Source organism: Amblyomma maculatum, chromosome 2 (genome assembly GCF_055883805.1).
Source record: "Amblyomma maculatum isolate TAMU_Amacu chromosome 2, ASM5588380v1, whole genome shotgun sequence".
Classification (NCBI taxonomy): Eukaryota; Metazoa; Arthropoda; class Arachnida; order Ixodida; family Ixodidae; genus Amblyomma; species Amblyomma maculatum.
The window spans coordinates 150477340-150492834 of record NC_139345.1 but is presented as its reverse complement, the minus strand read 5'-3'; the positions used below and the strand labels follow the sequence as shown (position 1 = coordinate 150492834).

Below are 15495 nucleotides of genomic sequence, written 5' to 3'. Positions count from 1 at the left end.
CGACTGGCACCCGTATGCAGTTGAACGTTCTATGGCCTACCTCAAGTGCTCCATTTTTTAACCATTGGCTAAATTAAAACTGGGACATCCTGTACGCAGGAACCAAAAAGTACGGTACTTCTCGTCAGCCGTATTAAAGAATAAAATGTTTCGGCTTCGTCTTTTCGTTGCAGTGCGCAGTTTTCAGTTGTGTGTACGACTATGGAGCGAAGTGTGGCACCGACTGCATCATCGAAGGCAGCGAAAGCCAAGCGTAGCCATGGCGTGTTCGAAGTTGCAGGTACGCGGATTCGAACAGTCATGTACGATACTATTGCAAAAACAGCTAAAACAGTAACTACTTATTGTGGCTCTCTTACACGAATGCAATGCCTGTTGGCCTCCTAAACCAGAGGAAGAATGCGGCGACTAAGAAGTCACAATATTAAAATTAATTCACCACATCGGAGTGAAATCGTTTAGTCCTAAAATTGCATCTTTACGGGACTCGAATATGATGTCGCATACACGAAAGGATTCTTCGAGAATGCACTAGTTTTTCGCGTACGAGAAGCTCCCCCGTTTCTTTTAGATTTTTTTTTTGTTTTACTCTCCTACTTGTTAAGTTTTTATTAATTTCCTCAGACCTCTCTTTTCCCACAACCACGTCCCCCCAAAAATGCAAAAAAATAAATAAATAAATAAAACGCCCGCTTGGCAGTCAATTTTTACTGCTCCTAATCCGATTGAAGTAGGTTATTACGCTACTGTAATTTAATAACGCATCACTTTTTATGAACATTTTTTTTTATTGTTCTGCCTTTTCTTTACTTGTGTTGATATATACATGTCCTGCTTGGACCCGGACAAGGGTACACAGTATGTACTAAATAAATAAAATAAAAGTAACATTATTGTGACACTATAGAAAGTGGAATCTCGAACGGCTTGTAGAAGGGTGAGGCTCTATTACAAAATGGTATTAACAACAGGATTCACGCATAAGCCTGTGATGGGAGCAAGACACTCTAGTTTATTTTTATTTAGCTTGAATTTTATCCCTGCAGAACTCCTCGTCGTACGGTTGAAACTTGTTGGGGCCGCATAGTAGATCGTAAATGAAGAAGCACTCGCTGTTGATGTTGTGCAGACCGTCCAGGGATACCCACATGTCGCAGCCTGCATGAAAAGAGTGGGTAAGTTTATGACAGCTTGTTAATGAGTATTTTAAGAGTTGTGAGCTTGAACCTGGCCGGCTTATTTTGATTTAAAGCTGAACACGTATCCTCAATCCGGCCCTTCTACCAACTCGCCTCTTGGAAAATGAAAAAACAAAAAAAAAAACAATTCGAATCGCCTAATCAATGTTCATGCGCTCGGTTCCACAGAAAAGCTATTCACTGGACACAGTCATAGGTTTTTGGAGGCAGTTTTTGTGTTCATTCACCTTGGAACATGTAACATGCTCCGTTTAATTTTGCTCTTTATCTTCATATGAAAGAACACACGATTAGCATCAGCTCCGCATTTGATTCACAAGTCTCCACTTCAGTGCACCAGTGATTTTCTCAGCACCGGCTTCATTTAATTACTATGATACATGCACACTAACAAGTGCGCTTCGTTACCAAAAAGAGCCCTGCATTATGGTACGTCGTTTAAACGTGAGCCAACTTATGAATAGTATAAAATATCGCTGCGCCATATTTAAATGAATGATCTAAGGTTGAGGTGAGTGGCAAACATTTCCTGCTGATTTTTTCCTTCTCCTCACGGCTAAGCTGCCATAAAAAACTAATGCGCTGTGTTTTATTGCACTAGCAATAAAGGCTGAGCTGAACAATTTCTGCAATTCGTCTACTGCCTCCACAAGTTAAAAAACTAGAAAACAATCCCGCTAAAGAAATTTAGCGAATAAGAATCCAGGATTCTGTCGTGGTAAACCAATGAAGACCTTCGAAGCCACGGTGGCGATGCATGAAAGTGTGGGGGTTCTCACGGGGCTCCGGCTCCGCTCTGAGAATCGAAGCCACACCGCTAGCTCTGACCACAGCCGTGGCCGTAAAGAACGACACATCGAGGCACAGCCTGCGGGCCAAGCTGTTTGTTGGGAGTGCCCAATTTTCACCCTCGGTGCCGTAGCAGCAAACGCGCGCCCTGGCGACGCGGTGTAGTCTCATGGAGGCAGATGCTGTCCGCCGAGATGAGAGGGGAGGGGGAAGGAGGGGCCGCCCAGCCAACACCCTCTAGACTGCTAGTCTAAAGGGTGTTGGCCCAGCGCGCTACGCCAGTTCTCTCATCCGCCGACCCTCCGCCACAGCTACGCCAGTTCTCTCATCCGCCGACCCTCCGCCACAGCTCCGGGGGAATGATGGCAGGAGGGGATTGTCGAGGCACGGCCGCTCGATGGAAGCGCACTAGGTGCGCTTCCATCGAGCGGCCGTGAAAGAGAGGGTGCGCTTCCATCGAGCGGCCGTGAAAGAGAGGGAGAGGGCGTTCGCCGCGTCGTGCGGGCAGGGGGAATGTTGAATTCCCACGAAGACTACAGGTCAAAGCTTATGCATGTTACTGAGTGATAGAAAGGCCTCGTCACACATATTTGCCCTTATAGAAAGTAATACTTTTGCAATATACGTCGGGATATTCAAATTGAATTTCAAAAATTCCTTGTATTCACGCATGAGCTCTAAATATGAAGGAAATAGGCTCGTGAAATTTCTCGTCCAATTTCCAGCCCCCCTCCCCCCTCTTACGTAATACCCCGAAGGAGGGCCTTTAAGGGTACTTTGAAAAAACAAAATATTTCGATAAAAGGTTTAGAAATCTTCGAAAATATCTCACCCGTAAGTATGCTTCTAGCATGTTTAGAGTAAATTAAAAAGTAAAATGCGTGTCCCAGATCAATGTAACCAAGGTTTTAAAGATATGATTAGCCCTGGCCCAGAGAAACAAATAAAAGCTTTTCATGGTCGCTTATCCAAATCTGCAAAACATCAAAATTAATATCTAAAGACTAAAAGTTATATTTGTCGCTGGCTTGAGGAGAAAATTGTCAACGCAAAAATTGTTAACCGCCTTCCTACGCTTATTTCATCAGGCTAACAGATAGCTAGATCGATTTATTGACTTTCAGAGAAAGCTGTGACGTGACCAGACGCTTTTTTAAGCCATTCCCCAAGTGCGTACAACAAGCGCCATTGGAGACAGGACGTCAGAGGAAGGCGTATTTTGCGGTCTTGGACACGTCTGTCTTCGCACTTTAATGTGTCGCCGTCGTCACTCACGAGGAAACTTTTTCATTCCGCCAGGTATCGTTTCCAGCTGGTAAAAAAGATTACTTTACGTAAATGCTAGCTTGATAGAAACAACGTAGCTAGCCGTTTTCAAAAAAATTTCTGCAACTTTTGCATTACAACTTTACGCTCTTGCGTGATACCCTTAAAGAATGATGTCCCCAATAATGTAGCACCTTACACTGATAGAGTGTGATAGGGGAATAATTTAGCAGGCAAAAGAAGCTTCCGTCGTTGCTATCGCAGTTCAACTATAGGGTTAATCAGAATTAAACCACAACTATTTTTTTTTATTTGACGTGCAGAAATGAATTTCGCAGATTGGGAAGTCAATATAGATTTTAATCCAATAATTGACTTTGGCGGGTAAAATGTTTTTTTATGCAGAAAAATGGACCAGGGATGCACTTATACTGGCGAATCGTTTACCACACATACTTGTAGAGGACATAGCGCAGGTACTCACCATTGTTGCCGTGTGGCGACCGTACTATATCGCAGTTATCATATTCTGAAGCCACAAACGGGTATGGCACGGAGAACACTTTGTCTGCAAAAAGGAGTAGAAATAATCGAACATAAAACATATTATTATTATTATTATATTACTATTATTGAAGATTTATCGATTACTATAAAAGAAAGAGAAATATTCTGCGCATCTTGGTATCCTTGCCTATCGCTCATCGTTTATTCAAATTACTATTACCAAGTCCGTCCTCATTATCTCTTTTCATTAACGTCGCTAACACTTTTGGCCAGCTACAATTGGGATAAGTAAGCCAGTGTTTCCACCGGGCCCCTGAGCAGTTCGAGGCTTGGAACTGCTACCATTCAGATGCTTTGAGCCGTGTAGTCGAGACATATCTGCATTCGAAGGACGTTTCGCGGGTTACGTACAGCTAACTGCATTTGGGTAATTCGTGAACAACTTGGTCATACATCGGGGCAAAAATGAATGTCAGGTGAGTGTGTTTAGAGCCAAAGTAATTTCGAGGCTAGTATTTTCAATATTACCACGGATTATGAATTATTCCTGCCATCCTTAATACGCGAAATTGTTGATTTAATCTTGTTAACGATATCCTGCAATTTTTCTTGTTACAGCGAAAGAAAACGAGAGACGGCACTTTAGTTACGTCGCTTTGGATTATGGCTTTGCCTGGTTTTTGATGGGTACACAGATGGTACTTGCTCGTATTGGGTGTAGGTCGGTTTCGTAAGCTGCACAACGACCAACTTTGACTATTGGTGATATGCAAACACATCGGAGCGACCCGAGAGAAGCTGTTCGAGATACCTTGGCGAGAAGGCTATGACCAGAGTTCCCGACCTTGTGAATGGAACCCGAGGCACGTGGAGCTAGCTATCTGGCAGCCGGACACTATCGACGTGGGTTTGAAAGGGCTTCGCGAACGAGCGCGTCCAGCATCCGAGCCACGTGGAAGCAGCTCGTCTTCCCGTTGCATTGTCTGATGGCGGAGGTTTTGCTGTGCATGGGCAAGCCATTCGGATTCCAGCATTTCCGCAGATAACACTCCTTTTCTAGCCCCGGTGCTGCGCAGCAAGACAGCGGCGCACTGGAAGGAAGCATCGGCAAACTTCATGCTGAAACATGCCTGCGAAATCCCACACAGCCTGGCGCTGGCTTCCTGTCGGCGAAACCCCCATTGCGCTGCGGCAGATTTGAAGCTGGTAGTCTGCGCGTTCGCTCATTGGACCTCTCGGGTCGCCGTAAATTTCTGCCTCCGGATTGGACAGTTTGAGTGGCAACAGCTTTCCCGGCTATACAAACAGGAGCCACCGCTTGGGGCGAGTGACCGTCACGGGTTCCCGTCGAGACTAAAATAGTTTTTTCAGTCAATTAGGATGACTTTAATGATGTGACTTCACGCAACCGGAAGTGTAGCCGAAAAAGGACAAAGGAAGGGATTGGCGCACAATTTGAAAGTACCAAAGACTAAAATAGATAAACAAGAAGTGAATTAAGCAACTAGAAGCAACCACAAGCAACCAACAGCAGCATCCGTGCTTTCTCGTTACTCCAATGCAGATTCTGCAGTGCTCTTTAATTTTTGTCTGGTTGCTCAGTTCGTGCAGTGCTGCAAGTTTATTCATCATTGTTTTGTGCAGATTGCTTGAGGGCTTGACAACGAGATTATTTTATTTTGCCAGGTCGGCAAAGTGTGTCAGCCTGTGCACATGTGATGTCTCGGTTTTGCACGCAAACGTTTTACCGTGCCTTATTCCTAAGGTAAATTGAAGCGCAAACGAAAGACGATCCAAAAAGAAGAGGCAAACACAAGGACAGGCGCTCCAACTAGCCCCAACCGAAATTTTATTGAAGTACCGTGCCTTGTCCGTGCAGAACACCACCTCCTTTTTTCCCCCTCGATTGCCCCTCCCAGTGACGTATTTAAGGCAGGACAAAGGTGCTCATTCACGAACACAGTGGCTTTATCTGCAAAACCTTCGAACCAGAGATCATCTGTGGAAATGACACGTCTTTCGAGCTCGTTCCAATACATTTCGCGTTTTGCTATAAGTCGCAGAAGGGGACAATAATGTTTTGCTTCGATGCGCTTTTGCAACGTTCACAGTGACACTTCTATGTCAGCCTCGGTTATGGGCTCCTTGTAGAGTGTTTTAGCTTGTCGAGGATGGCAAGCAGGTCCTATCCAAAACTGGGGCACCTTTATTTCCTACGTTTTTTAAGGTGAAAGCTTTTCTACGCTCATGGGACGAAATCCCAAGCGCAGGAGTTGTTCTTGAGATCTGTGCGCGAGATTTGTCATATTCCGCGAGATTCCGCGAGGTGTGTTCTTGTCTAGCGTTCCTGCCATCTGCAATCGGACACATGAACATGCGCCAAGGAACGCCACGGGACAGGAGCGATGGTGAACCGTCCAAATTCACACTTGCGGAAGAAAGTGGGAAATATACTGAGCATTTCCTCTCCTGTAAACCAATTACAATTATATGCAACACTGTGCAGCGAATGACGATAATAAATATACGACGAGAGGCAAGTCATAGGAGAGGAAGGGTAGGCTTTCGCCATTCCCTTCTTAAGAGACATCTAAAGAGACCCTCTATTTTTGTTTTCTGGAGCACCGTTCAATATTTACAATACTCTCTTTCTGATCAGCAACTTACATATCCAGCTACTCACAATCATGCGAAAGTAAATCGTTTGTCTCTTTCAGTTTGGCGTTTTCTTCTTAATGTTATCAGCAGTTCGCACTCAGGTCTTCCAATTGCTTGTTGCAAAAATCTAGACCTTTTTTGACTACGCATGCTCGTGTCTTAGCTCGCCCTCAAAAGAGGCCTTCATACCTCTCATTTCTTGCCGAACAGTCTTGAGAAAGCTAGTTACTTCGGCTATAAACATTCTCACGAAAACCCTCGCTCTAGGCAGTAGTGACAGCAAAAAAAAAAAAAAAGCCGACTTTAAATACAGAATCAAAGGCAAATGATTACCACTGAAATACACAAGTACGATCGTGCTCTTCGTTCCTCTTCTGTGCTATAAAATGAAAGAAAATGGCACCGTTGACATTTGACAACATCCTCACCTTTGAACGGGGAGACAGCCATGACATTTGGAACCGTGTATCCTTTGGTCGCTTCAAGTGTCAAGTACATGGTCTTGTTCACTCTGGGAAGAGAGAAAAACATTTATTATGAGCAGGCGTGAAATATTCAGCCTTAGGTGGGCAGCCTCCTCAGTCCAGGAAGCCGTGGACCCGAGCCATCTCCCGAGTCCGGTTGACCAGACTACGCTGATCATCCAGGCTGGGGCTTGACAGCTGAGTCTCCCACGGGCCATGGTGGTTATATAGTGGCATTTGGTTCCTTGCATCCCCACACCATATGTTGTAGGGTGTTTGGTACGTTGCAAAATGCGCATTCATATCGGTAGGTGGTGGGCGAGATTCTGTGTAGTAAGGTGCCGTGGACGTGGCTGTTGGTTTGGATTTTTCCGAGGGTGACTGCTTCTTCTCTGGTTAAGAAATTATTTTCTACCATTCTTCTCTTTTAAAAATACCACTCAACGTGAACATCACATAGCTTTTCCAATAGCGTATATAATTGCTTTCTTGATTTTCCATTTCTGAGAGCGAGTGTTGCGACTTTCAGGCTTTCACCACAAAGAAGGATGAACGATGCCGTCGGTAAAAAACAGGCTGATTTACACAGATATTTTCACCACCATCACAAACTGAGACTGGTTTAATTTCTCCCTTTCATTTCCGTTTTGACATTAGTTGTGTATCTCTCTGGTTGCCTTTTCTTCATTTTTGTATACATCATGGCATCAAAACAGAAGCCTGTTTATCCGTGCAAGCAATATTTTTTGTAGCTGTACTTAATCTAGAATTTGCGAATTTGCTATAAAAAGTGACAGTGACTAATGTTCGCCTAAGTCAACGCAAAAGAGGCACACGGAAACCAAATCAGTTTTAACTAAAGAAGAAAATAAAATTATCACGGTTTTTGAACAGCTCATTTTGCATATGATCGTAATGAAACCGGTATCATGGTGTCGCTACAAGGACGATTTTCGGTATGCAGTCGTCATGTTGCACTAAATTGGACTCGTCCGAAACTTAGTTCGCACGCGCGTAAATACCAAAGTTGCTGCTGACAAAAGAGAGCATCAACTGAATAATATAGAGCTAAGGAGAGACAATAAAGCCGTAAATTCAAAAATTTAAGCAATGAGTAATCAGGGAATGTATTCCAAAATTTCATTACTTACAGAACCGGTTTAAAACAGCACCTCGGCACAGATCAGTGGGCCAGTTTTAAGTCGTTTTATTCAATACTGAGACATCGGGATACAAACGGAAGTCGAGATAATAAGAATAGCTTATGTTTTTGTGCTCCACATAACCTTTAATTTCTCAGGCTGAAGAAGCGACAAAGTGCGGCAGCGAATATCGGGTCGATGGGTTGGTAGGTTGGTAGGACGTCCACTTTGACCTTATTTCATTTATACTGGAGAAAATAATTCAAAGTATGCTACTGTGAGCTTTCCACAGGCTCAAAACCAATGAAAAGAAATGCATCTCCTATATGCTAATTGAAAATACAGGGGTCATAATTTCGAAAGGATTTCACCTGACGCATAATCAAGGTAGAAAACAGGCCAAAGCCGCGGCCATGCATAACTACAGAAAAGCGATGGAAGCGTGCTTCTTAGACGCTGCCAAGTATCAAATTGATCGATGATACACTGTTTCGGTCGTCAACACTGGCGGAACGCTTCTTCACTCCGCCAGCGTAAAGTCTCGACACGCTGAAGTAGCCGAAGAATTAGCCGTTGCACTTGCCATACCTGATCTAGATTGCGGGGTTGTTGTCAGTGACTCATGGAACGGCCATAAAGAAATACGTCAAGGGGAGAATATCCGTGGAAGCCTGCCGAATGACCAAAGGCTTGAAATTCTCACCGGACAACATGGTCGAGCTAGTTTGGTTCCCTGCACTAATGGGGAACGTCTCCCTGCATCTCACCAACTCAACAAAGTCGCTCACTACGTCTCACGGCGTCTCGCGCACCGTGCCGCAGATAATAATGGCGAAGAAGGAGGGAGAGAGAGGCTGCCGAGCTTTAATGACTTGACCAAAGCCACTTGTCCCGCCGGACCTTCCCTTCCTTTCACCTAGCAGAAAATTATGCAGAAATCAGGCAGTCATCTGGAGGCAATTACAAACACTTCAGCACATACTCTGAGAGTGCAAGGCACAACTGACAGACGTTAACCTCGAAACCCTCTCGTCGAGGTGGTCCGCCGTTCTGCGCAGCTCCAGCCTCAATTACCAACTTTGAACCGTCCAGCAGGTCCTGGTGGCGGTGCAGACAAGATCCTGACGTTCCCACGTGGGAAACCTTAGCCCGGTCACGTTAAACCCTGCCGGACATCAAATAAAGTTATTGCTCCTCCCTTACAGCTATCGAGGAAGCAGAGAAAAAAAATCACAGTGGCTTAGCTGTAGTTAAGCCTAGGAGATGGTGAAAGCAATCTGCATCGGTGGCAGCCTCGCCTTATACGCATCATCCGACATACCGTTAGGCTGCGCCCCGACTACTGCGAGCAGCTGAGCCACAGCCCCATTCATCCTCCTAGCGTGACGTCACAAACAGCGAGCGCCCTTTCTCGGCTGCGACACAGCGCCGTGTATGGACTCGCCGCCACCATCCGATGGTGCGAGCTGGGGCTCCGTCTCTCGGGCTGGCGTGACGTCACACGGTCACGTGAAAATGGCGTGACGTCACCGCTGCGGCTCCTGTAAGGACTCACCGCCACCATCGCCACCATCCGGTGGCGCGAGCTAGGTGGTGTTGGCTGGGGCCCCGTCTCTCGGTCTGGCGTGACGTCACACGGTCACGTGAAGTGCTAGCAGTATTGCTTTCACAACAAAAAGAAGGGTTCAACGCTGCTGAACCGAATGTGAAGCGAAAGCTTTGGCTGAAGGGTCAAGCATTGCTTTAAACACAACCAGCGTTCTGTTGAACGCTTCCAATTTCACCAGCGTTCTAGGCTGAATCCAATTTTATGCCGCTAACATGCGATGCCGGCAGACGCTTTCCTGCTCCACTCGCGGCGGCACGCATACGCAATGCGGGAACTACGCCAGCCCGTTTAAACACTATACACCCCGGGTTCTGCGACCCCAAATGCAAATATTGCGGGGAGAAGGCAGGCCTGCACCGCATGGTGTGGACCTGCCCACACAATCCTCCAGATGACCGAACAAAATACGGCCGACTTACATAGTTAATCAAATGCGAAGTAGGTTCGTAGCACTGCTTAACCGTTGTACTTCAGCACGTTAAGCACGGCGAACCTACACCGTAGTGCCTGACGACCCGACTTCACCCATTGCGACGCGAAGCAAACGCGCGGCGCAGCCGCATCCTCAGCTTTAATTACACCATCTTCAGAAACGAACAAAAACGGGCACAATGCACCTCTTTACAGTGCACTGCTATACAGCCGAAGGGTCTGGGGATTATATGGGGAGAGAATGAGAGAGAAACGCGCTTGAAGGCGAACGCCAATTAAGGAGCGGAGGCAAGCACAAGCAGCTTTACGACGCGGCGAGCGGCTCGGAGCCGAGGTCCATGGAGCACCGCCCGTGCACGTCCGCTGTCCGTGAAGGCTGATAAGTGACATGCGAGGGGAAAGATGCGGAAATTGAGGACGTGCGAGCGACACACGACTGCTCACTCCGGGGTAACATATGCTTGTGGAACACTGCCCAGTGACGGCCGCCACGTCTGCAACTGACAAGCTCCTCTCTGACTATCTTACTCTGTCACTGGGTGCATCTATGCGGCCGCTCCGCCCCCTCAGTGTTCAGTCGCGTGATGCGGGTGTCGCCACTTTCCATTCATCCTCTTCAAGTGCCTCCACCATCTCACTGTTGAACCGCGCGACGCGCGCGTTCCTTCTCTTGATTGATTTATAGGAAGGGAAAAGCGCGGTAATTGTCTCGCTTTCTGTGGACACCTCAACCGTGCCGTAAGGGAAGGAAGGAAGGTGGGAGTGAAAGTGGAAAGAGAGAAAGAGGAGCTGTAGTGGAGGGCTACGGAGTAATTTCGGCCATCTGGGAATCTTTAACGTGCGCTGACATCGCACAGCACACGGACGCCTCTTCGGCGTCCGTACTGCTCTGCGATGTCTGATTGATTGATTTGATTGATTTATAGGAAGGGAAAGGCGCGGTAACTGTCTCACTTGTTTTCTGTGGACACCTCAACCGCGCTGTAAGGGAAGGGGGGGAGGTGGAAGTGAAAGTGGAAAGAGAGAAGAGGAGCCGTAGTGGAGGGCGATGTCCGATTTATTTATTTATATGTCATTCTCCACTTCAAGTTCACGAAGAGAGAGAGAAAGAGCGGCTTCGGACAGGCATCGGCGAAATCCATGATTGTGGCTAGTAGTGCTACGCACTAAAAGCAGTGCCAACAATTCAAGGGTGGGAGGCTGCCCTATCCAGATCTGGACTAGAGGCCCAACGGGCCCTCGTGACACGCGGGCGGATAGCAGCGACAGCCGCTGGTCCCGGACTAGGGACCCCTACTACGGTTCCCAAGGATGCGGGATCGAATCCCAGCCCCGGCGACCGCTTTTTGATGGAGGCGAAAAGCAAGGCGCCCGTGTGCTGTGCGATGTCAGTGCACGTTAAAGAACCCCAGATGGTTGAAATTTCCGGCGTCCTTCACTATGGCGTCTCTCATAGCCTGAGTCGCTTTGGGACGTTAAACCCCACAAAACAAACAAACAAGCATCCCGCTCCCTTATCTGTACTGAATAAAGTTTTTCACTCACTAGCACTTCTCTGCGCCGGCGCGCTCATGTGCTGAAATGCTACCCTCCTCCTCCGCCTCTGTAGCGAGCGCAGCCAGCAGCGGAACACTCGGCGCACACACACACACACACACACACACACACACACACACACACACACACACACACACACACACACACACACACACACACACACACATATATATATATATATATATATATATATATATATATATTGTGAAAGAAAGCCAGGTTCAGACGGCAAGGTCATGAAGGCAAGGCAAGGCATGCCGTGTCAGCGTTTAATCTGATGGAGAAAACCCAAGCGCGCGTCGGAGCCGGCGCCGCGGGAAGATGATGATGGTGTGTACAAGAGGAAGAAGATCATGGTATGTACAAATGAAAGAAGATCCGCGGAGGGCTCACACAATCTGCCCGGGGGGGTTGGAAGCGGCCAGCCTGGCCGCTCCTAACCAACCGATGTACTGTGGCGCACAAACGGCTTCAAGCGAGATACATGAACAATTTCAGTTCCACGGTGGCGTCGGTCGGCTGGGGGATCAACAGGTGTGACTTGGTAGTTTATTGGGGAAGTTTGATTGATGACCTTGTAGGGACCAAGATAGCGGCGCTGAAATTTATCACTAAGGTCAGAGGTGCGCCGTGGTGTATAGAGCAGTACTTCGTCACCAGGACGAAAAGAGACCACGCGATGCTTCGAATCGTAGTGACTCTCGCGGTCTTGCTGGCGCGCTTCTGTGTTGAGGCGGGCAAGATGACGGCATCTGGCCACACGGGATAACAACTGGGCTGGTAATGATGAGGAGTAGTCGGGCGTAGAGAAGAAGGAAGTGTCAAGGATTGTAGTGGGAGGACGGCCGAAAACTAGGAAAAATGGGGAGTAACCGATAGTCCGTCGTGCTGCAGTATTATAGGCGAATGTGACGAATGGTAAAACAGTATCCCAATTTCGATGATCCGGTGTGATGTACATGGATATCATATCCGATAGGGTGCGATGAAATCGCTCAGTCAGACCGTTAGTCTGGGGATGGTAGCTTGAGGTTGTCTTATGGAGGGTGGATGACGCACGAAGAACTTCGGATACGACTGTCGATAAGAAGTCCGTCCCGCGGTCACTTAGAAGCACCCGAGGAGCGCCATGACGCAATACAATTGACCGCAAAAAGAAATTAGCTACCTCTTCAGCGGAACCAGTCGTTACAGGGGCCGTCTCAGCATAGTGTGTAAGGTGGTCGACAGCTGTTATAATCCAATGGTTACCCCCATCGGAGAGAGGTAGGGGACCATATAAGTCGATGCCGACTACGTCGAATGGTCTGACCGGACAGGGAAGGGGCTGTAAGAGGCCGCTTGCGACGTTGGCACAGGTGGCAGGAAGCAACGTATTTAGCTACGGTGGCAGACAGGCCAGGCCAAAAGAATCGTCTTTTCACGCGGTCGTATGTTTTGTCAAAGCCAAGGTGACACTCAGTAGCGTCATCGTGGAACACACGCGGTACGACTGGGAGCCAGCGAGTTCCATCAGGATAATACGCGTAGCGGCGTAGTATGCTATCTTCAAGCTGGAAATTGCGAAGCTATCGGCGAAGCGTAGTGTTGGGTGGGCTCGAAGCGCCGCAGCTAATTGCTGTGAGCGGAGAGCGTGCTCGTTCTCAAAGCCGTCAAAAGAAACTGCAGTGATATGCGTCGGTGGAAGCGATGGTTGGCTGTGGTCAGAGGTGGAAATGCATTGTGAAGAAAAACAGCAGGCTGATTCCGAAACCGGGCAGCGAGAAAGAGCGTCGGCGTCTTGAAGTTGGCGACCAGATTTATAAACGACGTCGAAATGGTGTTCTTGCAGGCGTAGAATCCAACGGCCAAGTCGGCCTGTCAAATTTTTGAGCGAAGGCAACCAGCGAAAAGCATGGTGATCGGTCACAACTGTGAAGTGCCGACCGTATAGGTAAGGGCGAAACTTTTGGACAGCCCAGACGACGGCGAGACATTCCTGCTCGGTAATGGTGTAGTTTTTCTCAGCTGGAGTCATGGTACGACTGGCGAAGGCAATCACTTTCTCACGCGAAGTTGCATCGCGCTGCAGAAGGACAGCGCGACGTGCAGGACTTTTTGTAAGTTCGCAAAGTGCAGTTTCACTTCCGGAAACTGCATCGCTTAGTTTTCCGAATTACGGACAGGGAGAGTTGTTGCTGGTCGAAGTGGCGAAACAGAGCGGCGGTATGGGGCAGGGGACCGGCGTCGGGATACATGAGCCCCACTTGGTTCAGAAGAGGATACCGGCGGTGGAGAGAATCGACGAGGTTGGCTGGGAATTGGTCGTCGCTGATAATATGCAGGTATGTCACTTTCGAAGGCGTCATAACCACGTCGCTCGTTCTTAATGCGTCGGCGACAAAAGCGAGATATATGTACTCGAATTCCACAATAATAGCACACTGGGCAAGAGGGGCGCCAAGGTGCGTAATAGGGTGACATTGGTTGAGCCGTCGTCATGGCGTTGATGTGGTTGTAGGGTGGTGCTTGGGGTGGGGGAACAAAAGGAGGAGGGGATGCAGCAACATGAGCGTAAATCGCTGCTGGGCGAGGTGCAGGAGGATCAGGTGTGACAGGGTGGTTGATAGTGGCCAACTCTTCTATAATGATGTGGCGGAGGCCGGCGTCGTTAGAAGGAGCAGACGAATTATCGCACCCGTGCCGGCAGAAAGGGCTGAGGGCTTGGAGCTCCTCGCGGATGATCGCTCGAATCATGGCTCGTAGATCGAGGTCAGTAGAGGTCGGGGAAGTAGTGAAGCCGGGCTGCAATCGCGAGGACTGTAGCTGGTCGAGGCATTGGCAGGTCGTTATAATGGAATCAACACTTGATGGATTCTGGGCAACTAGGGTTTTACAAGCCATTGAATTGATTCCCTTCAAGACGGCGTACACGTTCAGATTCCGGCATGGTGGGACTGATATGCCGTCAGAGTGCAAGCACGGCCTCTATATATGACGCATAGGACTCATCGGGACCTCGACGGCGAGTAGCGAGCTTGTTCCTTGCGATCTCCGTCCGAACAGCCCGGTCGGCGAAGTACTGTCGGAACTGCTGCTTGAAGGTGGGCCAGTTTGTGGTATGGGGCTCGCGGTTAATAAACAAATTTCTGGCGACCTCAATAAGGTAGAAAGATACGTTCAGGAATTTTAAAGCATCATATCCCACAGGTTGTAGGCACTGCAGCGTTCATAAGTGTCAAGCCAGTCATCGACGTCTTCGTCGCGACGACCAGCGAACAGCGGCGGGTCGCGTTGTCGTGTGGGCACCATCGGAGGCGGCGGTGTAGCCGAGGTAGAGGGTCCGGCCGGGTCGGGACTGCCGTCGGTTGACATGACGATGGTAGTTGTTAAACGGCGACCTGAACGTAGCTCGAGAGGCAGGGCACAAGGCAGCAAGGGGATCGAATTTCACCTCCACCACTTGTGAAAGAAGGCCAGGATCAGACGGCAAAGTCATGAAGGCAAGGCAAGGTATGCCGTGCCAGCGTTTAATCTAATGGAGAAAACCCAAGCGCGCGCCGGAGCCGGCGCCGCGGGACGATGATGATGGTATGTACAAGAGGAATAAGACGATCATGGTATGTACAAATAAAAGAAGATCCGCGGAGGGCTCACTATATATATATATATATATATATATATATATATATATATATATATATATATATATATATATAATTCCACCTAGCGTTGTCAGGTGGAATTATAGGTGTGAAAGGAGGACGAAGTTGAAAGGACGACAATGTTGGTTGGTTGGTTTGTGGGGTTTAACGTCCCAAAGCAACTCAGGCTATGAGAGACGCCGTAGTGGAGGACTCCGGAAATTTCGACCACCTGGGGTTCTTTAACGT

General features: G+C 48.1%; 1 protein-coding gene across 1 annotated transcript in view; it reads right to left on the bottom strand.

Annotated features, from left to right (window-relative positions):
• Positions 1-1018: 1018 nt before the first annotated feature.
• LOC146200168 (uncharacterized) overlaps positions 1019-15495 on the bottom strand; it is an 83460-nt gene continuing 68983 nt past the window's right edge. The window contains exons 4-6 of the mRNA XM_084592281.1: positions 6848-6930; positions 3739-3822; positions 1019-1158 (exon numbers count right to left, since the gene is read on the bottom strand). Coding sequence (XP_084448407.1) covers positions 1019-1158; positions 3739-3822; positions 6848-6930 — 307 coding nt within the window. The remainder of the gene's footprint in view (positions 1159-3738; positions 3823-6847; positions 6931-15495) is intronic.